General features: G+C 45.9%; 2 protein-coding genes across 18 annotated transcripts in view; both read right to left on the reverse strand.

Moving 5' to 3' along the window:
* LOC139059131 (probable maltase-glucoamylase 2) overlaps positions 1-5,391 on the reverse strand; it is a 113,636-nt gene extending 108,245 nt beyond the window's left edge. For 6 of the 8 annotated variants that reach the window (XM_070537081.1, XM_070537082.1, XM_070537077.1 and 3 more), the window contains exons 1-2: positions 5,147-5,391; positions 4,801-5,017 (exon numbers count right to left, since the gene is read on the reverse strand). The gene's annotated coding sequence lies outside the window, so the exon portion shown is untranslated. The remainder of the gene's footprint in view (positions 1-4,800; positions 5,018-5,146) is intronic. The other 2 variants (XM_070537079.1, XM_070537078.1) reach the window with 2 other exon arrangements.
* A 7,701-nt stretch (positions 5,392-13,092) lies between these two features.
* Positions 13,093-23,749, reverse strand: part of LOC139059133 (uncharacterized) — a 72,468-nt gene continuing 61,811 nt past the window's right edge. For 6 of the 10 annotated variants that reach the window (XM_070537087.1, XM_070537086.1, XM_070537089.1 and 3 more), the window contains 2 exons: positions 22,529-22,672; positions 13,093-13,986 (listed from right to left, as the gene is read on the reverse strand). In XM_070537087.1, coding sequence (XP_070393188.1) covers positions 13,828-13,986; positions 22,529-22,672 — 303 coding nt within the window. In that variant the 3' untranslated portion in view covers positions 13,093-13,827. The remainder of the gene's footprint in view (positions 13,987-22,528; positions 22,673-23,749) is intronic. The other 4 variants (XM_070537090.1, XM_070537092.1, XM_070537091.1 and 1 more) reach the window with 1 other exon arrangement.

Here is a 23,749-nt window from a genome sequence, read left to right on the forward strand (position 1 = left end):
TAAAGAGTCACTAAATAAAGTTTTGCAACACAATTCCTTAAAGGAAAACTTCAGCATTTTCTTATTGCATGGACAAATATTGAAAAGACAAAAAATGACTAGAAGATGCTGTGGGCAAGGAATAATTGAATACAATTTTGAAAGACAATGAAACGTGTGTCGCACATAATAATAATAATATTTGGGGTTTTACGTGCCAAAACCACTTTCTGATTATGAGGCACGCCGTAGTGGAGGACTCCGGAAATTTCGACCACCTCGGGTTCTTTAACGTGCACCTAAATCTAAGCACACGGGTGTTTTCGCATTTCGCCCCCATCGAAATGCGGCCGCCGTGGCCGGGATTCGATCCCGCGACCTCGTGCTGAGCAGCCCAACACCATAGCCACTCAGCAACCACGGAGGGTGTGTGTCGCACATGTACGCCAACTGAGCAATATGTACAACTGTTATATAATGTAAACTCTAAGAGCGCAACATAAAGCCCCTTTTGCGATCGAAAGCATAATTTCCTCTCGTAGAGCCGCAAATAGCGTAACCCTCGAACAAAATGACAATGTGTTCGCGTCGGCAATGTCACTGTAATGTTTCACAACTGAATACTGGGAAGCGCTATTTCAAGAAGGGACGGAAGATAGACATAGAAGCATAGGGCAAGCGCTAACTCGCAATTAAATTTTATTCTGAAGGCTTCGCCTACTTAAGCACACAGCAGACCAGGATCGCGCAAGCTCCCTGCCCATCAAGCCAACCAATGCATCATATTGCTACGGGATAGATGCCAGTGGTCTTCCTGCCAGTGGTCAATTTTGGCTTGACGACACAAGTGCTGCCACGCGGGAGGTCTCTGGCCCAACTTTGCCCATTCGCGGATCACTCTGTAGCATCAATTTCAGTAGACGACAATTCAACCGATCCTCCTCTACCATTGCAGTCGGCAACTTGTACCATCGCCATCTTACTGAAACTGATTGCACCCGACATGCCGTCCGAGCACGCTCGTGCACTCTACCGCACTCTGATTTCCTACCAAGGTATTTTTGACTTTAACGATCGTCCTTTGGCCCAAACAACAGCTGTTAAACATCGCAATAATAGCGGAGATGCCCCTCCCATTCATCGCCGCCCGTATCGAGTGTCACCAGCTGAGCGTCAAGTTATTCACGCAGAAGTTCGCTAAATGCTTGCCAAGAACATTATTGAACCGTCATGTAGTCCATGGGCGTCACCGGTTGTGCTGGTAAAAAAGGATGGCCCATGGCGCTTTTGCATGGATTATCGGCACCTTAATAGGGTTACGAAAAAGGACGTGTATCCCCTACCTCGGATTGATGACGCCCTTGACTGCCTCCACGGTGCTCGCTATTTCTCCTCTATTGACCTTCGCTCCGGCTATTGGCAGATTGCCGTGGACGATCTCGACCGCGAGATGACTGCCTTTGTAACACCCGACGGTCTTTATCAATTCAAAGAGATGCCGTTCGGCCTATGTAACGCTCCTGCCACTTTTGAACGCATGATGGACTCCCTTCTTCACGGTTTAAAATGGTCCACGTGCCTGTGCTACTTGGACGGCATTATAGTATTCTCCCCAACATTCGCTACGCACCTCGAGCGCCTCTCAGCAGTCCTGGACGTTTTTCGGCGAGCCGGTTCGCAACTCAACGCATCGAAGCGCCCATTCGGCCGTCGCCAGATTACCGACCTTGGGCATCTCGTTGACGCGAACGGAGTGCAACCGGACCCAGGCAAGATCCATGCTGTTACGCACTTCCCTGTTCCGAAGTGTGTCAAGGATGTGCGCAGCTTCATCGGCCTTTGCTCATACTTCCCCCGTTTCATGAAACCTTTCGCGGCCATAGCACGACCACTAACCGAGCTTTTGAAAAAAGACGCCCCTTTCCAGTGGGGCGATAACGAGGCCTCTGCATTGTCGCTTCTCATCGATCTTCTCACGACGGCTCCCGTTCTGGCCCATTTCAATACTTCTGCGCCTACCGAAGTCCGTACTGATGCCAGCGGTCACGGAATTGGCGCAGTACTGGCACAACGCCAGCGTGGCCATGACCGTGTTATCGCTTAGGCCAGCAGGCTCCTCTCGCCCGCGGAGCGCAACTATTCCATCACTGAGCGTGAGTGTCTGGCCCTAGTTTGGGCGGTTGTGAAATTCCGCTCATACTTATATTGCCGACCCTTTTCCGTTATCACAGACCATCACGCGCTTTGTTGGTTATGCTCATTGAAAGACCCTCCAGGAAGACTAGGTCGCTGGGCCTAACGCCTCCAAGAATATTCGTCCTCTGTCAGCTACAAATCTGGCCGACTACCCAAGGACGCTGACTGCCTGTCTCGCTACCCGGCAGACGAGCCTGACGACGCCGACAGTAGTACCGCCGACGGCATTTTCTCTGTGTCTGCCTTCACTAACATCGCCGATGAGCAATACCGAGACCTATCGCTGCGAGTACTCATCGAGCGTCTGCGCTCTACACCTATCGACGCATCCGTTCACCGATATGTCCTCCAGGGCGGCAGTCTGTACCGACGGAACTTCCTCCCTGATGGCCTTGATCTTCTTCTTGTCGTGCCAAAACATCTACGACAGACTGTACTCTTTGAGATGCATGACGCACCCACTGCAGGACATCTTGGGGTAACCCGCACGTACGACCACGTCCGCCGCCGCTTCTATTGGCCTGGTCTCGCTCGCTCCGTCCGACGCTATGTTGCTGCCTGTGATCCCTGCCAGCGTCGGAAAACGCCTCAGGTGCTACCTTCCGGTCATCTCCAGCCGATCACCGTCCCTGTGGAACCGTTCTTTCGTGTTCGATTAGACCTCCTCGGTCCCTTTCCCACGTCATCTTCTGGGAACAAATGGGTAGCCGTAGCAACTGATTACGCCACCCGATACGCTATAACGCGGGCTCTACCTACCAGTTGCGCCACTGACGTCGCGGACTTTCTCTTGCGTGACATTATCTTAGTGCATGGCGCCCCGCGACAACTGCTTACTGACCATGGTCGTAACTTCCTCTCGAAAGTTACCGCCGACATTGTGCGTTCCTGCTCTAGTCAACACAGGCTGACTACCTCATACCATCCTTAAACCAATGGCCTGACAGAGCGGTTAAACCGCACTCTTAGCGACATGCTGTCCAAGTACGTTTCCAAAGACCACCACGACTGGGGCTTTGCCCTTCCTTACGTCACCTTTGCTTACAATTTTTCCCGGCACGACACCGCCGGATTTTCTCCATTTTATCTACTCTAAAGTCGCGAACCGACCTTGCCGCTTGACACGGTGCTTCCTCCTGCAGCGACCTCAACACCCGAGTATGCGCGCGACGCCATCGCCCTCGCCGATCATGCATGCCAGCTTGCCCGTACTCGACTTACGGACTCGCAAACCACGCAGCAGCGTCAGTACAACGCCCGCCACCGTGACGTACAGTTTTCACCTGGTGCACTCGTGCTCCTGTGGTCGCCCTCTCGTCACGTCGGACTTTCGGAAAAGCTCCTTTCGCGATACACAGGGCCCTACCACGTGCTGCGCCAGGTGACGCCTGTGACGTACGAAATTGCTCCTGTGAGCTCAACCTCGTCATCTACTCTGGCGTCTAGTGATGTCGTGCACGTCAGTAGGCTCAAGAGCTACTACACTGCTACAGAGTCCGGCCTTTAGTCGCTCCGGGATCGCGCTTTTGCCGCCGGGGGTAGTGCTACGGGATAGTATTTCCAATGACGAAGAGCCGAGCAGGAAGAAGACGAAGACGACCATTGGAAGCTACCGCGGGCTGTTGCCTCATGGCCAACTGCGGCGTATTTTCTTGTAAAAATACTTGTAAATAGCTTGTCGTCGGTGCCTTCCTACGTAACAATATCAAGAAGCGTACAGATTACAGCACCATCAGATGCTGTAATCTATACGCTATCAGCTGTAACAGAAATAATGCTACACTTAACGGAATTAATTTGAAATAACAAAAAAAGCTTTGAAATTGTGCAGTGCTAGGGAGACATTCCTTGAATTACTAGATAGCTGTGTCACAGCCAGCAATAGTTTTTCTATTACCTGCCATTTACTATACTACCACATCGTGACTACTCTCGCAAACGATCACTCATTCTAAACAAGACAGGTGCTCAACAGATATTCATAACAAATCCCGGAAATCACATTGTTACGCAAATACTGTTCCGTAGCAATATGAAGTTCACACCGGCAGGCCGTTTTTTTCTATGATACAATGTAGATTGCAAAAGAAATCTAACAGCATACCCAGCCATTAGCAATCGTAAAATTTTCACATCTATTTGGGAGACAGCCGAAAAATTAGCACATGGCTAACTACCCGAACGAGTGGAACGATAACTTTAAGGGAGCAGCATGATAAAGTACTTATGTCCAAGCTATATCCGCAGTGAATATCCCGAGTTGACATATTCCGTATATCTCCATTTATGGTCAACTCAAAACCCGTAGTGAGGAATTCGATTGCACAGTGCGCGCTTTCGCCAGCTTTTAAAATGGGCGAAAACCACCAATTTCTTCTTTCCCGCCTCTAAATGAGTGTTCACGCGCATGCGCACCTACAATTTAGATCTCAGCTGACGGAGTTGTGCCATCAAATGCAACACTGACACATTCCGTGGAGTGTTTTTTTTTTCTCACACATGAGATCAATGGGATACAGAGGCAGTTGCCTAAGATATTTCTACAATCTCTGATAGCGTAAGGCTCGAGTCAACCCCACGAACCAGTCTTTTAACCCATACTAGGTGTGAAAACGTATAACTTACCGGATGATAGACAAATGCTGTCCGCTTCCGGAGGTCCAGAAAAACAGGCCTGGTTTCGCAAACAGTCGATAATAGCCTCTTGCCCGAACTGTCATACTTCAGTGATCAACATCCGTGTGCGGTGTCGCCTACCGAAGCTCTGCATGAATGACCTTAAGGTTTTTCATGAAAATTGATTCTTCATCGGTAGGTAGCAGGGCCACAAGAACGTTGTTCCCTGCGCCATGCAAGAAAAGATCAATTGGCAAATAATTAGGTATAGGAGCAGCCGGCCAGGTGGCCAGCAAAGGAAACAAGCATCAGACTGGCGTGCCTATCTCAATTACTGCTTCATATGCTGACTTACCCCCTCCAGAACGTACATCTATGAACCTGGAACAGCACCTCGACGTTAAAACGGCTCAAGGTGAGGGCAGCTTCATCACAGCGTGGCGATTGGCTCTTGTGAGGCCAAGAGATCAACCAGAACAGGATCAGGAGCACACCGTGAAAGCAGCAGGGACGGCAGGACGGGATGGCGCTATCATGGCGCTCTCGCCAGCACCGCGAGCTACTTCCTCGCGCGGATGCAATCTACGTCAGCCTTCTCAATTGGAAGGGGCTCATAGTGTTGCTGCTGATGATGATGATGCTTAAAGATAGGGCACGTACCCACTGTTCACCGGCGGATCGACCAAGAATTGGAACCGGATGAATTGATAATAATCAGCCAATCAATCGTTCAATCAATCACACAACCAATAATTTACTGTGCCTAGGAACAAGCCATGAGGTCTTGGTGCCGACGCACGTGTACAATAAAAAATACAGCTGGAAAATATCAGTAAGAATTACAATGAGAAGAAAGAACAATCCTGACAAAAATGTGCACATACGACAAGGCGCGAGGTTATTACAAAAGCAAAAGGAGCAGAATGACAGTTAAATGACATGCGAAATTATGACACAAGACAAAGCTCGGAAACGAGCGATCACTATGTTGTGAAAAATATTAAAATCATAAAAATAAGCGTTGTAATGATACCGTATTCTGTGGATGGCTGAGTGTTCGTGATGACAGCCAGCAAAACGGAAAGGGCAAAGTTACGTGGTGATCTTGCGCGGAATGTGGATAATACGTGTATACAAATGAGGAGTTCGGGGCAAGTGAGGATTCCGTGAAGGTGTTTGAAAAGAAAGAAAGAGTCAGCACGGGTATATCAGTAGGGAACTAAGGGCAATGACAATAATACAAGAGTGCTAGAAAAAGGTCCTTTGTACGCCTTAGCAAAGCGGTGATAATATAGGCTTAGAAGTAGTTTCTGGGTCGAATGCATAGTGTCATTGTTGGATATAGAAATGAAATTGCAGACGGTCTACGGATATCCGAGTTTAGGAGGCCGGATTTTTATGCACAACTTGCATAAATGCATTGGAAAACTGAATCTTCTAGATAGCCGGAAGAGCCACGAGAGCGCATATCGCGCATTGCAAAGTGTTTAGTGCGAGCTAAAAATATAATGTTGCATCAAAAAGTACACTGAGATATCTGATCTCACAAAGCTTGCGCTGTGGTACGAAATCTACAGAAAAGGATGAAGAAATGCTTGAGGTGTTAGTGGGAAAGGCATGACTTTAGTTTTAGCAGCATCCAAAAAACAACCTACTAGCTTTGCACCATTTAGAAAAAGAAGACAGGTCAGACTTCAATATGCGATCGTCATCAGCAATATCGATTTCTTTAAATATCGGTGTCATCGGCATATGGAAGGAGTGAAGAATTCCGAATCTATTCTATTCTTTTTATCTATTTATCATACCCTCAGGGCCATTACGGCATTATAGAGGGGAGTGGTTACAAGCAAGACGGTTAAATTCAACAAACAGGAGTTACTAGTGCAGAACCGTATCTGTGTATATATATATATATATATATATATATATATATATATATATATATATATATATATATATATATATATGTACACACAAACATGTTTCACATATGGCGCCTAGATACACAATGTTAGCCATGGCGGTTGTGAGTACAGGTTGAAGGTTGAACAATGGGAAGAAAAAGGGTCCTAGTTATACAGTGCTAGCTATGGCATTTTTGAATAACTGGTGATCTGCGATGGCAGCCATCGAAGCGGGAAGGCGATTACACTCATTGGAAGTGCGTAGCAGAAAGAACGCAATGAAAAAAGTAAAATGAGGAGTGGTCATAATAGCGATCCTTGAGCGACGCCGCTAGTTGCCATGTAAAAAATATTACCGCCCCTTCAAGTCCGTTAAGGCGGTCGAACAGCAAAGCTGTGCTAGTTACGCCGAGTGTTGCACCACGTAATCAAACTTCGTAAGCGTTCTATATTGTAAATTTTTCGTCTCGCCATTCTTTCACCTCATTTTCGCTTTTGCGTGCTTCGCGTGGCGAGCATGCTTTAGGAGCCTTCACAGGCGCCCAGCTCGGGGTCGGCGACGACGAGCCCGTTCACGAGCCAACTCTCGCTGACGCTCGCTGTAGGCGGCTTCTCCTTCAGGAGTACGCATTACTCGTGGTCTTCCCATAGTTGTAGCTGCGATGGAAGGCTCGGAACCACTAATGCGAAGCTGCGTATATTGGGTGCAAGGCCCACCACTGGAGATGCGGGCGCTGCAATCATTTTGACGATTGGTTGTATTGGTTTGACAGTTGACGTGGCTGTCGGCACTTCTTGCGGGCTCAAGATCACACCCACGCCTTTGGCCTGGTTGTGCTATTTTTTCCCGCTAGGTCACGTGGGCCCTTTCTAGGGAAGTCTCGCAAGGAAGGCACAGGGTGCGCGTAAACAGCTGCGTTGTGAAAGAAGACGTTTAATAATTGACGTTAACATGTTCTATCACGAAGATAACTGCCCAAGAAATTGACAAACGACGAGTCAGCACCTGAGTGCGTAAGCTTGATCAGAAGCTGTAAGGGGCTGACATCAAACGCGGTAATAATAATAATAATAATAATAATAATAATAATAATAATAATAATAATAATAATAATAATAATAATAATAATAATAATAATAATAATAATAATAATAATAATAGTTTATTTCAAAAATAGTAATGGTAATGTTCTCTGAGCCATTTAGCTGACAAGGATTTCATGCTCTTACATGCTCTTCTTACGGCCATTGGCGTTTTCTTCATTGCCGAAACAATAAACGTAATCCTTCTCGCGCGCATTTTGCTGAACTACGGACCATCATCGCAGTAGTATTCTCCTATTCGGTATGACCGAATTAGTACGTGTTAAGCACAAAGCAGTCAGTTGTTCCACTGAATGGTTAAGTATTCGTTTCTGACGGAAGCTGCACCTTATTTTTTTATACCGGCTTAACCAAACACGTAGATATGAGACCTACACGTTCAAGCAACACAAAATCAGGCGTTTCTGGGCGTCAGAAGCTTTTTAAGAAACAACTCGAGCGTTGTAAAGAGAGTAATATGCCTTTCTTTGAACGTAACTGTTGCCGAACTCGCCTCTCCTTACAACATGCCTACCTTTATGAAGTTTTGAATGATGCTCAAATGGTTTATGTTTGGAGGTGCAACTGATCTATTTCAGAATAAAGATTGCGTCCCGATTCTTTGGGGAGATATAATATAGCTAAACATTCCTTGCCTCTTCACCAGGGTTTTTCTCACTGGATAAATATACAGACAACTTGGGTCACCAGTAATGTGCTGGCTGCGATCTCGTCGTGTAGACAACGCAGGCCATTGGGTGTGATTCCGAAAAGACAACTTGCTGCTTTCTGGCTTAGCAGACAACTTGGATCACTGGGTATGTGTAACTGGGTACTTACAACTTCTCATGTGCCACTGAACAAGTGTGCATTCGCAACAACTCCTTCTAAATGAATGTATCGCTGTGAGACAAGTCCGACACCTCGAGATTAAATGTAGTATTATATGCGTCTTACCTTTATCCGCATACTCCTCTCATAAAAATTCTTCCATCGACAACAGTCATAATTAGCACTCGTCCTTGTGATCCCCCGTCAAGCAAATAGCAATGAACTACAGGCGACAAGCCTGTGGACATGACATCCGCTGAGGTTGCTGCTGCGCTAACTGACCCAAGTTACGCATAATTTATATTCCAACAGTGTGTTATATCTGCGGGTTTTTAAAGCCGTAGATTTTTGGCAGTTATACATACATACATACATACATGCATGCATGCATGCATGCATGCATGCATGCATACATACATACATACATACATACATACACACACACACACACACACACACACACACACACACACACACACACACACACACACACACACACACACACACACACACACACACACACACACACACACACACACACACACACACACACACACACACACACACACACACACACACACACACACACACACACACACACACACACACACACACACACACACACACACACACACACACACACACACACACACACACACACACACACACACACACACACACACACACACACACACACACACACACACACACACACACACACACACACACACACACACACACACACACACACACACACACACACACACACACACACACACACACACACACACACACACACACACACACACACACACACGCGCACGCGCACGCGCACACGCATACACACACACATACACACACACATACAGACACATACACACACACATACACATACACATACACATACACATACACATACACATACACATACATACATACATACGATGTTCCACATCCACTGCCATGGCCGTGATTTACGCCGTTTCCTTAGACACCCAGGGCTAGTTTTTGTAATCAGAAATAAATTACCCGAGGGTGACCCTCCTGCGGTGACTTAATGATTCTGGTGTTCAGCTGCTAAGAACAAGGTCACGGGACCAAATCCTGGCCGCGGCGGCTGCATTTGGATGGTTCCAAAATGCAAAAGCGCCCATGTCCCGTGAATTGTGTGCACCATAAGGAACCCCTGATGAATAAAACTTCATTCGGAATCCCCCACGACGGCGTGCCTCATATTCAAATTGTGTTCTCGGCACGTAAAACCTTAGAATTCATTCATTCATACTCCAGAAGGTGGATGGGTAAACGACATTATGGTAGCAGAATTCGTGAGAGCGTCGCACACGTAATGCGAAGATATGGTTTAGTATTCCACCTGCAGCCACTTGTATTTAAAGCGCAGCTCTGTGGCACCTGTTCCCGCGTTTCGCCTCACCCTCGGCCTGGCCGTTGTGCCTCGCCGTAACCAGCTACATAGCTGGGGCCAGCGCGCTGCTCTAGCTGAGCACGCTCATGGCGCCATCTTTCGCGCACGGCGCTAGCTTGGCTCGGTTTTTATACTCCAAGCCCATCACGTGTTCTCACTTATCCACTCAATCCGTTTCTCCGTGCAGCGCTTTCGCTGTGACTCTCGCCGCTACAGTCCACTCCGCCTTCGCCATCCCTACTCCCGCTGTCGCGGCACTGCCGCGGGGTCAGTGGTGGGCGCTCTTTGCCGCCTTACGCGTGATCCACGGCTCTCCGCCTCCGCGTCGCGTGGCTCTACGGCTCTCAGTTGTGTCGCACACTTGCCCGTGTGCGGGGCACGTTCCTCGGTGGCATTTGTCGCCTGTGGCAGTGCTTGCGCCTGGCAGTCCTTCTTCCTTGCCTCCACTCTTGCTCTATACCTCCCCTTACCTACCGCAGTGCCGTTGTGGTGACTCGAAAGACAGATATAGCGTTTCGTCCCCTTACCTCCGCTTCCCACCCCAACCTTGTGCGGCCAGATTGAGGCCTGCTGTGAGTGAGCGAGTGTGTGACCTCTATTCGATACCCCTGTTGTCCACCCGTTTCCTCATCCCGCCTCAGGCGGAACAATAAATAATAATTGCTGATCCCCCCCCCCCCCCTGTCCGCGACGGCGACCCACTAGATGGGGCGTTGCCGGGGCGCCGCATCGATAGCGGCGGATCGCGGTGTGTGCTGCCCAATCAAAAATGCAGGACTGCCTCCGTTCGGCACTGCGTGTTCTGTATGCGGTTGCTTGTTGCTAAATTAAGGCAGTAGCTGCGCTCATTTTCGCATTACCAAGAACAGTTCTCATCCACCAATTTTACTTTCATGCAGCTTCAGTTCCATTTAGTTATTATTATCGTAATGCAATTAAGAACCACAAATGCAAACAATTTCCTCTATGCTGTCCTTCGTGGCATAGTTTCGTGGTTTGTTGTGAACTAAGAAAAACTGAATCCCACGGTGTCCTTTATTGCAACATTTTTATATATATATATATATATATATATATATATATATATATATATATATATATATATATATACGTTGTATAGAACCGTGAAGAACCCCGTAGCGACTTACAATGCCAGCGTTATCTTCCTGCTGTTATCAGTGACGCCATGTAAAAGGCAAACAGCCTTGATCATTGTGTGCTCATGCAAAGCAAAGCAGGTCCCCCAGATTCACAGGCTAACCTTATCCTCAGGTATCCCGCGCTAACTCCTAACATATCGCATCATCAAGAAACATCATACCATACTCTTTCAGAGAAACAAAATGTGCCAAATTGTTTCTGAACCCTCGAGGGTGGTATACAGGTGGGCCACCAACCTGGGAGTCATGTCACGTCCTCCAAAATTACATTAGCTAACTTCAAAAGCTGCGCACAGTAGAAAACACTTGGCTTCAAAATCTGCCCCAATATGAGTACCGTTAATGTTGGCAAGAGAAGCGTGTTTTCGTTTTCATTCAATATCAAAGGGGATTACAACTGCCACACTTGTAACCTTGCAGATCTCCTCCGAACCACCATTTGCCGCCAACAATACGTCTGACTAGCGCAAACCCCATTTAGGCTAAGCTTTACTAATTTAATAATTAGCAGTCACATGTATATTCTATACCGCAGCTCCCTATCTCCAAACATATGAACCTAATGGCAACCATTTCGAAATATTAAAGGCCACGATTTTGAAATCAGGATTCCCTACTCACTACGACAGAGAAGCTTGCGAGTAAATTCTAATAGACAAGTTCAGCACACTTTGTAGCGGAATGGATGAAGGCAGACGTAGGCAGATGTGTATGCCGAACTAGCAAACGACATGTTTGCGAGATGGCCGACATGTTTGGTGCTGCAATGCATATTTTTCCTGTTTTATGCGCAATATTATATAGCATGTTTAGGAAGCTGTATATATATTCCGCATAATTTATTAGAGATTATTCGTGCCCTTCTGTTGCGTTGATGTTTATTACTTCACTTTGTCATATCTTTGTCATATCTACTTCACTTTGTCACTTTTCATACAATCATACACGTAGGAAAATGTTTTACCGCAAATACTGAAGGTACAATCTCTGCAAAGAATGCAATGAAACGCAGTTCGCGGACGTCGCACTAACGGTTTCATATAAGCAGGGAGGAGGGAGGGAGGGAGGGTCGTGTATTGACTGTCTTCTTGGTCTCACCAAAGTTTCAGTAGCTTGAAACAAAGAATAAGAAAATAATCTGACAACTGCGACCCCTCGCATCCCCTATGTTAACTGAACCTCTAGAAAACGTGGGTCACTCAGCATGCGCCATTGAGTGCGTGGGAAGTGGAGCAACCATTCTCAGCGTTCGCAGGCACCGCCGCGATACGTTGCTCGTTTCGTACGCCACGCGCGAACATCTTGACAGTGCTACTAGAGGGTGCAGCGTGTCCATTAATAAGAGCGAGAGAGGAGCCCTGTTTCCGCGTGCGCCTTTCTCAGCGTTCGCACGCACGGGCCCTTAATCCATTTTGGAGGCCACGAGCAGGCTTCACGGCATCGGCACTAGGTTACGCCTTGTGTACTTAGGACGCGCGAAAGAGGAGTCCCGCAGACGGTGGCAGTAGATCGTGTCACTTTATTGATTCAATGCTAACGCATTACCGTCGACAGCCACCATGGGATGGATTCTGCCACAATTTTCACGGTTATTAAGTAGAGTAGCGACTCATTTTGCACAGGCAGGAACAAGCTATTTACTAATTTCCGCAATACGTCAAGGTAAAGGGGCGCACAATTTATTTATTTATTTATTTAGTCATACTGTTAACCCTCACTTGAGGGTCGTTACAGGGAGGGTCAGTAATACATAGAAGAAATATTGAAGATCATTTGTAGTAGAACATTTGTAATACATAGAACATTTGTAGAAAAAGAACACACAGCTACATGCAAGGAACAAATATAAGCTATACAGTGTGAGCGAAATACTTGTCAAGGCCAACCTCAAAATCACTCATAGCATTTTTTTGTACCACATCATTCGGTAATTCATTCCACATTTTAATTGCGTCAGGAAAGAAAGAAAAGCGGAATAAGTCTGTTCGAGCTGATATTGGTTGCACGAATGTACTGCGTGTTGTTCGTGGTAGCCTTTTGTGAAAGAGCGTCAGATAATCATCCTTGTTTATTTTCACATCTGCGTGTAGTGTTTGAAAAAGCAATTTCAATCGCTGCTTCTGCCTTCTTAATTCCAGTGGTTCCAAGTTACATATTTTTAACATTTCAGTTACCGAGTCACGTCGTCGATATTTAGAGCAGATAAAGCGAACTGACATTCTTTGAATTCGTTCTAGTTTATGTTTTAAAACCTTTTGATGTGGGCTCCACACAGCACCAGCGTATTCTAGGCTCGGACGGATATATGTCTTGTAAGCAATCAACTTGACTTCTTTCGTCGCATGGCGTAATTTTCTTTGCAAGTAGCACAACTTCCTGAATGTTGATTGACAAATATTTTCAATACATACAATATTTTCAATACAATACAATACATACAGCGATGCTGCACAAGCTCTTCTTAGGTAGAGCGAGTGGTGGCAAATTCAGAAAGCAAACATTTTTTTTCCTTCCAGGTGAAGGCCCGACGGTCGGCTCGGTGTCAGAACTGTAATGCTAGACCACTTTGGGATCAATGTTCTCCTAGCAGATCTGCCGTAGGCGAGCTGTTCCAGTGTGCACGCGGGCGTCACTTGTTATCGTCTATTACTTTGCGGATCGCTTTGATACGATTATAGCGTCCGCTGCAGTTTTCCGGCGCAAGACCGTACGTTACGTTGTATACCATCCAGCCGACGACGAATGTGTCCGTCAAGTCGTAGCCTATTAGACGGTAGGTTTCCACCATCTGCACAAAAACAAAATAACACTTTGTAATGTCGGTGCTTCGGGCTTTTATGTGGTTTTGTTTGAGAGACCTCAAGGGTTCGCTAATAAATACCTAAAAGTTAGCGGAAGGAGAATATTAGAAGTATTTAATGCAAATTGAGTCGTACACAATAACTAAATTCGCATTCGTGTTGGTAATTATGAAACACTTGTTATTTTAGGATATCGAAACGAAGCAACATATTTTGACAACCGAGTTTAGAGTCGGGTTACTCTGTTTCGTCTGATAGGCAAAGTAATCCCAATTATCCGAATCAAAACTACAATTAAGTTCTCGAAGCAATGTAAAAACAGAATGGCTAATGCAAGCTTTCTTTGAGGTTTCGCTGTGGAAGTCTATATGACAACTTGTGTTTCTTTTTTTCTTGTAGTCAGTTATTGCTTCTTGAAGTCTAGATATGTATGGTGGTTTTACTTTTACAGTAGAGCTCTTAGAACCTCACTGGGTTTCTCTTGACGTCCGCAGCTACGCCGAGTCGAGGAGAGAAAGCTTAGAGAGAGGGAAATCAGACTATAATAATAGCATCGCGCAGTATACCGACACGGAGACGGGGGCTGGAGCCTAGCGAGGGAAAGGGAGCAGAACGGCGTGGACACAGGTGGTGTGACGTCAATGCTCTCCCATAAAAATCCGCCCACTCGCTTCGGTGATCATCTTTCTCGCAGCGGAAAGAAAATGCATTAATGTCTAATTGAACGCCACAGAGTAGTCTTTCGAGTTATAAACTCCTCGCGGGCAAATGAGCGCGTTGAGATGCTTGGCACGTCTTGATTTCGTCTTACCGAGGCGCAGTCAGAACGCGGGCGAGAGACTGCGCAGAAAATAAACGCTTGGGAAAAAATTATGTGTGGCTCACCTATCGCGAACACCAGAGACCAGCGGATCTGGAAGAAGCCCAGCCAAAGCTAGACTAATGGCACGTTCACACCGAAGGCGGAGCGGACAAGCGGGCAAGCGGATCCGGACAGGCGGCCGCGGATTTCCCGCTTTGTGGAAAATACGCGGCCGCTTCGCCGGATCGCGCACGGACCAATTTTTTCCGCGCGGATAAGTTGGCCGCTTTGGCCGCAGCCAATCAGAACCGGACGCGGCGGAAGCGCTGGTGTACGAATGTAAACGAATGTCTTTCTCTCGGCGTTTCGCTTCTGTTTTTCAAAAGCGTCAAAACGGCAAGTTGGGCCAGTTGGTTGGGATTTATAGTAAGGTTTGTTACAGCGCAACACAGGACAAGGACAAAAGAAGGTATAAAACGACGACATGGCGCAGTGTCGTCGCTTTACACCTTCTTTTGTCCTTGTCTTGTGTTGCGCCGTAACAAATCTTGAAAAGCGGCTATACAAGTGGCGAGTAAAATGCCAACGATCTCGTCTTCTTCGTCTGAGCTCATCATTTTGCATAAGTAGATAGCGAACGGAAGCGTGCGAACCCACGACGAAAAAAAATATCGAAAGTGTGTGTACAAATCCAAAGTGCCGCGAGATGGCGGCACGTCCCTGAAATCGCTAACGATTTTGCGAGATGCCCCGCCTTCCCGGCGGCGCGCACAGCCAGACAACGCGGCTGGTCTGAACAGGCGCGGGCGCTCGCCGATTTGAAAATCCGCTTGTCCGCTTAGACGCTCCGCTTTCGGTGTGAATGTGCCTTAAGTGTGCAGTTTGGCACTACCTTACTGCACCCCCCCCCCCCCCCGGCTCCGGCGGTCTGTAGTGTTTGCAATAGGAGAGCCACGCGTAATTTTAGGCTACAAGCAGCGATATTTTCCTTCTAAAGGGTAATTTCGCACGTGTTTACCACACAAAAGGCTTCCAGGTGCTTTTTCTTTCTCACAATGTATTTTTTTCAGCAAGCATTCATTAGGTGTTCTCGGAAAGACTTGTCTTACAGCAGCAAATCTTCCTTGCAAAGCTTGTTTGCAACCGGCCTTTCAAGATGCTATTTGCGCAGTTCATTTACTAAAGATTAGTGATCTTGTCTTTAATACTGCTCCCACTTGTCCTTAATAGTTGGCTGTCTTTTTTGACTAGGCCGTGCTAGCAAGGTACCTCACTATGATGAAATAAATATTGCTGGTATAAAATATATGTGATAAGATATATGCAATATATGTTATATTACTTGCGATAAATATATGTGACATCTTGCTATTGGAATCGATATTCGATACTTAATAATCGTATTCGATTCGCACTTTAAAATCTTGATATTCGCCCACTTCTAACAAAAAGTCATAAAACTAGAAAATGTCCAAATAGGAAGGTATTACGTTTCACAGAGAAGATATGTCCTAAATTAAGGCAAAAAAAATGCGGGCATTACTTCAGGAAGGCGGTAGCCGATTCACAGGATGCTTTAGGGCACGGCCTAAGTATGGCATAACGATATTGAGTCCACCACGCCAATATTAACCAATCACTTTACACTTGACACGAGAATAAAACATAATAATGAGAATGAATATTTTTTTTCAGACAGCTTCATAACGTGAACGTGCTGTCTTGAATTCAGATTATCTGCGAGACTAAATTTTTTTTATATATAAAAGCAGCCATTCAGGCACTTTCAGGATATTCGCATCTTTCCTAAATATTAGAACTTCGATGTGTGTTTTATGTTCATTTAAAAAATTGCTCTTCACGAAAGTTCACAATCCGTAAATTAAGTAAAGTTAATCTTAACGAAATTTGTTCGTTTTGGTTTTACACTATTCTTAGCATAATGGCAAGCTTTACCGACCAGAGCGTGTGACGAAGAAAATCCCAGTACCAATCTTATTGCCTAGGTAAACTTGTAAACTTGATGTATCGCTGTTCTCTGGGCAATCATCTCTTCTTCTATAAATATTCTAGACATGAGACAAACTATTTAATTGCAATAGTTCATGCATTTGAAGCGGGCTACATACGCAAACGTTTCCATCAAATCACTGCATAGGCTGCCAAATGACACCGCACTTAGACTTTATACAGACCTGAACTTCTTACTAAGTATAGGCTGCCAAATGACACCGCACTTAGACTTTATACCGACCTGAACTTCTTATAAAGTTTCAGTCGCCACTTATTGCTAAGCAGCGGGGATATTTTATCAGAGTAGAAATCTGATTGATACAATGTTTTCATTTTTACTCGAAACATTTCAAAACACGACATGAAAGATTCGCTCCATTGCGTCATCCCAGATTAATTATCTGCCATGGTAGACATCATGTCAAAGAAAAACCAGTGAAATCAATTTATCTGCCTAAACTAATTAAAATATTTAAATTATTAGTTACAAATTTTACAACACACATTTATATTGGACATTGGACAGCCTAATTGAATTACTGTAGAAGTAATTCACTGATGAGAAACACTGATGTCAAATTATTTGTTGAATTCACCTCATTACGCACTCAGGCACCGCGAATAGCGGTTCTCCATCGGACCGTTCTGTGACGTCAAACTGCCGCCTAAAATGAAGCTGATATCGCGGATATGTCCGCACATGAGATAAATTAGATCGATTCCTCTTTCAGCTCGCGAATAAAGGCATATTCATTTCTGTAACAGGGGCAAGCCACACCGCTTTATCGCGTTGAATGACGAAGGTTTGTATTCCACCGCGATATTACGTCGCACGTGGTTCGCACCCCAAGTAATACCACCTAGATAGCACAAGGCCTGTTTACTCCCATCCATGACGTCGTGCTACTGGCCCGACTACCATAGGATCTAATGGGTATGCTCCCGAGTAAGCCGCGGTGACTTTGACGTCACCCGTTTCATCACGGCAGCCTTGAAATTAGACATCTCAGGCCATTAGCATGACGTCATGGATCGGAGTGAACAGGCCTTGTGCTATCCACGTGGTGCTGTCCCAAGCCGTGCTTATGGTGCAACATGAGCAATCCGGTAAATGGACTCCATTTCGTGAAGAGTGTGACGTCACAGGGCGTTCTGAAAGCGACGTGCGAGACGTAGGTAAAATATTTCCATCGGGTCATGGCATCGGCTGCGAGGTATTTGTCTGAGTACGCGATTTTGCTGCCTCAAACTGCCCGTCAGCGTTACGTTGAGAAGTTCATCGCCTTCGGTGAGCAATACGCTGGTGTTTTCCTCATAGGCTGCTGGAAGAACGGTCCGAAGTGCTGGCCGAACGTGCATTTGGGCGACATATGTGCTTGCCTCGTGAACGCGCCTGGACGCTACACTGTACGGGAGAAATGAAGTCGTACCTTTCGCTTAGGCTGTATGGCCTTGCCATGAAAGCACGGGTGCGGACAATTGGTTGAGCTCAATGAGCACTAAATGGGTGCAGACGATCGACCTTTAAGATCGCGATCAAGAAGCTCGATCACGATTGAATGTATCAAGATAGAGGGAAATCGCGATAGGAAATGCCCGAGGTTGACTAGTCGATGCAGCAGCCGGTTTAAGTGCCTGTTTTTTACAGTACGAAACCATTGTTCACGTTGTTCGCACTGATACACTGATCACGTTGTTCGTCTAATACAACGTGGGACGTAGTGAGCTGCCTACGTGTAACGTGCACAGCATCTGTACCGGTGATTATCTCCTGCGTTCGCGCTATAAGTTAACATTATCCAGTACGACAAGCAGCAAAAAAAAAAGCTAGCTAGGTAATAGCCACATTTTAGCTTCGAAAAAGAAAGCGCTAGCGAACTCCCTGGATTGTGCCAGCGCAAACTGGCTGCCATTTGTGGTGGCGCGTTGCCAGCACCCACGCTTGTCACCGCTTCTCATCCTTAGGGAAACGAAAAAAAGAATTTGTCCCACCGCCTTTATTCATCCAATTTACGCATCACAATTCGCAACAACTTGCCGGGCCGCGCACGCGCGCACAGGAAGAGCGACCGCGATACATAAACATGTCAACGTGTGATAAAGCTCGTGAGGAGTGCTTTTTGACCAACAAATACTCCAGCGTGTACCCGAAGATCACGTGACCAACTCGCCCTGACGTAGCCGGGAGAGGTCTACAGAATGAATGATTTGACATCAAGTGTTTCGGTCTACATGGCCAGTGTGGACTGGGAACACTGTAATATACCGTTACGACGATTCCGTCCAACATTCCAAGATAAATGAGTCGCAAAGTTGGAAACTATAGAGGCTGTGATTGCGATCAGCGTATTAGCGAATTAATTGCTTTGCTTTTTCTTGGGAGTTATGTCTGCCACGGGAGAACATTCATCTGTAGTAATGAAATACGAGTACTGTTTGTAGGCTTTCCTTTTTGATTTTTGAAATAGAAATATAGCAAGAATATAAGAAATGTAAATTTTTGATGAATTTACGTAAGCGGTCACACGTAGTCTACCCACTCCAAATTATTAAGCAAGATCTGATGCTCCACTTTGTCCACGTAATCTTTTTTTTTCAGTTTTGTTCTGTTCCTTTATAGCTTGTTGGTTACCGGTCCAATTCATATGCACGCTCTCAATACCATTAAAAAATGTATTATATTGACGGAACGCACGCGTTTCGTCTAAAATGGACAGTTCAAGCAGGCGACAGCATAATAATAATAATAATAATAATAATAATAATAATAATAATAATAATAATAATAATAATAATAATAATAATAATAATAATAATAATAATAATAATAGGTAATATTATTGATAATAATAATCAATCATTCGATTAGTCATTTATATAACGGGCCAGGGAATGTCCCTAGTGTCTGAGTTCTATTTTAATAATAACTATAGTGATGAATTACGATGATCGCGCTTTTCTGCTTTCCTGTGTACCCTTGAAAATCTGAATATGGAAAACAGCAGCAGCTTGTTTAGGTTTACTCGGCAAACGACGAACTATAACGGAACGCCATAAGTGCACAACGCTTGTCTCACATGCCCTGCTTTGTCGAGCTAGTGCCACAAATATAAGGCGACGTCTTTTATTTATGTGCCTTTTCCTGGCCTATTGTCTTCGAGATCGACCCATCGGAGAAAGTACGATTGCCCCATTAGCGTGACTAGAAGGTCGGCGGGAGGCATCCAGATGTACATGGTGGCACTTCGCCGTTAGCGCTTTGACCAGATGTCACCGAACAATACGTGTTGACTGCAGTGGACAGATAAAAATTTGGAGGACGCTTGAGCTTCACCTTTAAGAGTGGAAAGCTATAGCGTTACCAGATACCTGACTGTTTTTCACGCTTTCCGGCAACGCTCGCGGCGAACGCTATGCACGAAGGCGGGCTTTCTAGACAAAACGCGGCCTCTTGCGTGGATAGCGATGGATGGATGGATGGATGGATGTTATGAGCGTCCCCTTTGGAACGGGGCAGTGGGTTGCGCCACCGAGCTCTTGCTATTATACTGCTTAATGTCCTACCCAAGTTAAAAAAAAAACACGATGCAGCGGTGGCGAGCGCCATCTGGCAGTCTTTGAAGGAAGCGGGCGCGCCACTCTGTGGACTCTGAGATATTTACGCGCCGGCGTGCGCAAATGGCGGACGCCGTCCCCGGTCTGTGTATTATCGAAACGCTGGAAAACAGTTTGAGTTTTCGCGTAACAGAATTGTGTTTTCTCGTATATTCAAATTGCAGTCCGAGAGCTATCATGTCTGTAGGTTGTGTGTAAGCCGTATTTTAAGATCGTGCTGCGTATTTTAGCTTGATAAGTTCAATTAGTTCAGTGAATACCTTGCGTCACATGAACGACCTGGGTACTTGTGGTGCGAAACAATTTTTGCCGAAACAATGTCCTACGCCGAGCGCCGACGCCGCCACGAGATTTTCTGCGACACGGGCTCCATAACGCTGTCGCGTTAATATATTGCCCTCGAATGCTACATTATTGCACGAAACAAGCACAGCGTTGTTGTTGCAGGTGCAAAGCGCGATTTTCTCCTGCGGTGTAACTGGTGTAACAGCCACTGAGCCACACAGTGTCGTTTTCAACTTTTTTGGAGCACTTTTCTTGTGCGTTCAGCTGGCTTTCCGATCATTATTTTAGCACAACTGCTCCGTGACTCAGGTAATGCTGTTGTTATTTACTTGCATATCTAGCATTGGCTACAAATAAAAAGCACGCATTTCTGCACAATTAAACTAAAGTAGCAAGTCTGGCACTCTAATTCACCGCATGAAGGAATACTTATCGGCCTTGTTTTCGATTATCTATGAAATGCTTAACTGTTACCGACTTCAGTTATGCAAGCTATGTGACTATTACAGAGCGAATTAGCAAGGTTGACATCTTTCACACATGGCTATTTTTATGGCAAAGAAAAGTAGAAATCTACCAATTTAACTCAGAGTAGTCTTTGCGAGGTTACTTGTACGTCATTGATGCGACAAAGATCCATTTTTTTTATCAGCCGCAGATATGTTTTCTGCAGAAAGTAATGGGCGCCACTTTTTGCCATTTGACATTTTGCCATTTTTTTCTGGCAAGGAATCCAATTACCAAAGTGCCACAGTTAACTTCCGATGCGATAGCTTTTTTTTCCGTAGCGGGATTAGAACGGCATAATTAACGGACACTTCAAGCAGAGATAAAGCTCGTACCGTGTCACCCATGCAACATTCGAAAAATTTAACCCATGATAACATGTCAATCTCGGGACTTAACATGAACAGTTCAGGATTTTTCTTCTACTACTAAGTGATGTTAACGCCACCTCGTTTATGTTTCGTGGTATCACAGCACTCCGGTACAGTCAGCACACTGCGGCAAAAAGTTGCTGAAGCACTGCATTCACGGCTCGATGCGACCCGTTCGTTTCCTTATAACGATGGCAAATGCACCCGCCGTGGTTGCTCAGTGGCTATGGTGCTAGGCTGCTGAGCACGAGGTCGCGGGATCGAATCCCGGTCACGGCGGCCGCATTTCGATGGGGGCGAAATGCGAATAAACACCCGTGTACTTAGATTTAGGTGCACGTTAAAGAACCCCAGGTGGTCGAAATTTCCGGAGTCCTCCACTAAGGCGTGCTTCATAATCACAAAGTGGTTTTGGCACGTAAAACCCCATAAAAAAAAACGATGGCAAATGCCTTTTATGATGTGCTTGAAGCGCTCAGCGGCCAATACATGCAATTGATTTTGGCGAAGTGGGGGTGTCACGATCACATATCGTGCGCTCGACACATGCAGTCGCTGATCTTGTAATGATAAGATGATAAGCGATAATCAAAACGCAAGAACTGCGCCACAATGCCGAATGCTTCTGTACATACTCTGAAGAATGCTTACGGCCACAAAGTACTGCGGTAATCCACAGAAGAAACAGTTTTTTGAGAATATGCATTAGGTACGTGCATGCAGCAGAATAAGCGAGGAGCCATCCACACTATACACAGTTCTGGCAGTAGCCTCGGGGCGGCCAACCGGCTAGATCTTCCTGCCAATACCAAGCCTCTCATCAAAGAGTGATTTCTTTGGTAACAGAAGGGAAATTTACTCTCTACAGATTTGTCCGAATTGCGTTCTTTTTTTTTCTTCCTTTAGCGCATGTTTAAGCAAATCAAAATAACTCACCTTGTGTCGTATTGTTAGAGGCGTTTCGAATGATATTGCTGCATCGGTTGTGTCTCGGCTAACGGCGAATGCACATCTGTCACCACCGATGTAGTGTATGGAAGCACCAGTTGAGTCCCGTTCGAACAGATGTGGTCCGCATGTCTGGAAGCGCGATGTGCGCGCACTTTTATGTGTGGTCTTATATTGGTAAGCAGTCGGGAGCAGAGCCGCAACATGTGCAGCTGTGATGGATACATTTATGCGTTCTTGAAAAAAAATCTGCGTTTTATTTGCACTGAACTTCGATTCAAACATGCAAATAACATGCTACATTGTTTTCCATATGACTCGCGTCTTTAGAGTGTGATCTAAAGAGCCTATGCCAAATAGACCTTAAGGGCCGACTTACGCTCAATTCGCAAGGGTTTCCCTGTGCGTTCCGCGTGCGTGCGGACGTGCAGAAACTGCGGATGTTGCAGGCACGTGCAGATTATTTAGTTTACAATGCTCGTGCGGATCCAGTGTAAATGGAAATTTGCAGGCCTCTGTATTGTAGGCCTCTGCATTGTAGGCAACGGCGCTATGTTGCCTTCACTATATCGTGCGCTTACCGTTGTTTGCAAATGTGGCCACTACCGTGGCAAATAACCATGACTGCCTAACATTATGGGAGCGCCAAATCCAAAACGAGCCTGGACTGCCCGATTTGATCCGCGTTAGGTTGTGCTGCTTGCTCGTTTTTGTGAAAACAAGAAAGAAGTAAAATCAGTCATGGCATAGTTTCACCTCACGTTGACGGGGAAGCATTAATGCACTTTTGTCATTACTGAGATAAGCTTTTGATCGTGCTATGGGCCTAAATAAACGGTGTTCAGCAGGGAGTTTGTTTCGCATTTCAACCTCGCAGATAACGCTCGACCATTAGCGTTAAAGATGAGCAACAGAAACGCTCAAGTTTTCCACGCATCATCAGTTTCATTCTGAGCTCTAACCCGACACACGACAACGGGATAATAAAACGTTCATATCTCTGCATGTCTCTCCAGATTTCCCAAAAAGGCGACGCATGCGCAGTACGGCTGTCCCTTCACACAAACCTAAATGTCTCTGACGCCTCCACCACAAGCGAGGGCAGCTGCCGGCGCAACATTTTCCTCCTCTCCCTCCTATCAGACTCTCAGCCTCTGACGATGGAGCACCTACTCCAGCGCAACACTCGAACGCACTGCACGCTCTCCA

This window comes from Dermacentor albipictus, chromosome 4 (genome assembly GCF_038994185.2).
Source record: "Dermacentor albipictus isolate Rhodes 1998 colony chromosome 4, USDA_Dalb.pri_finalv2, whole genome shotgun sequence".
Taxonomy (NCBI): Eukaryota; Metazoa; Arthropoda; class Arachnida; order Ixodida; family Ixodidae; genus Dermacentor; species Dermacentor albipictus.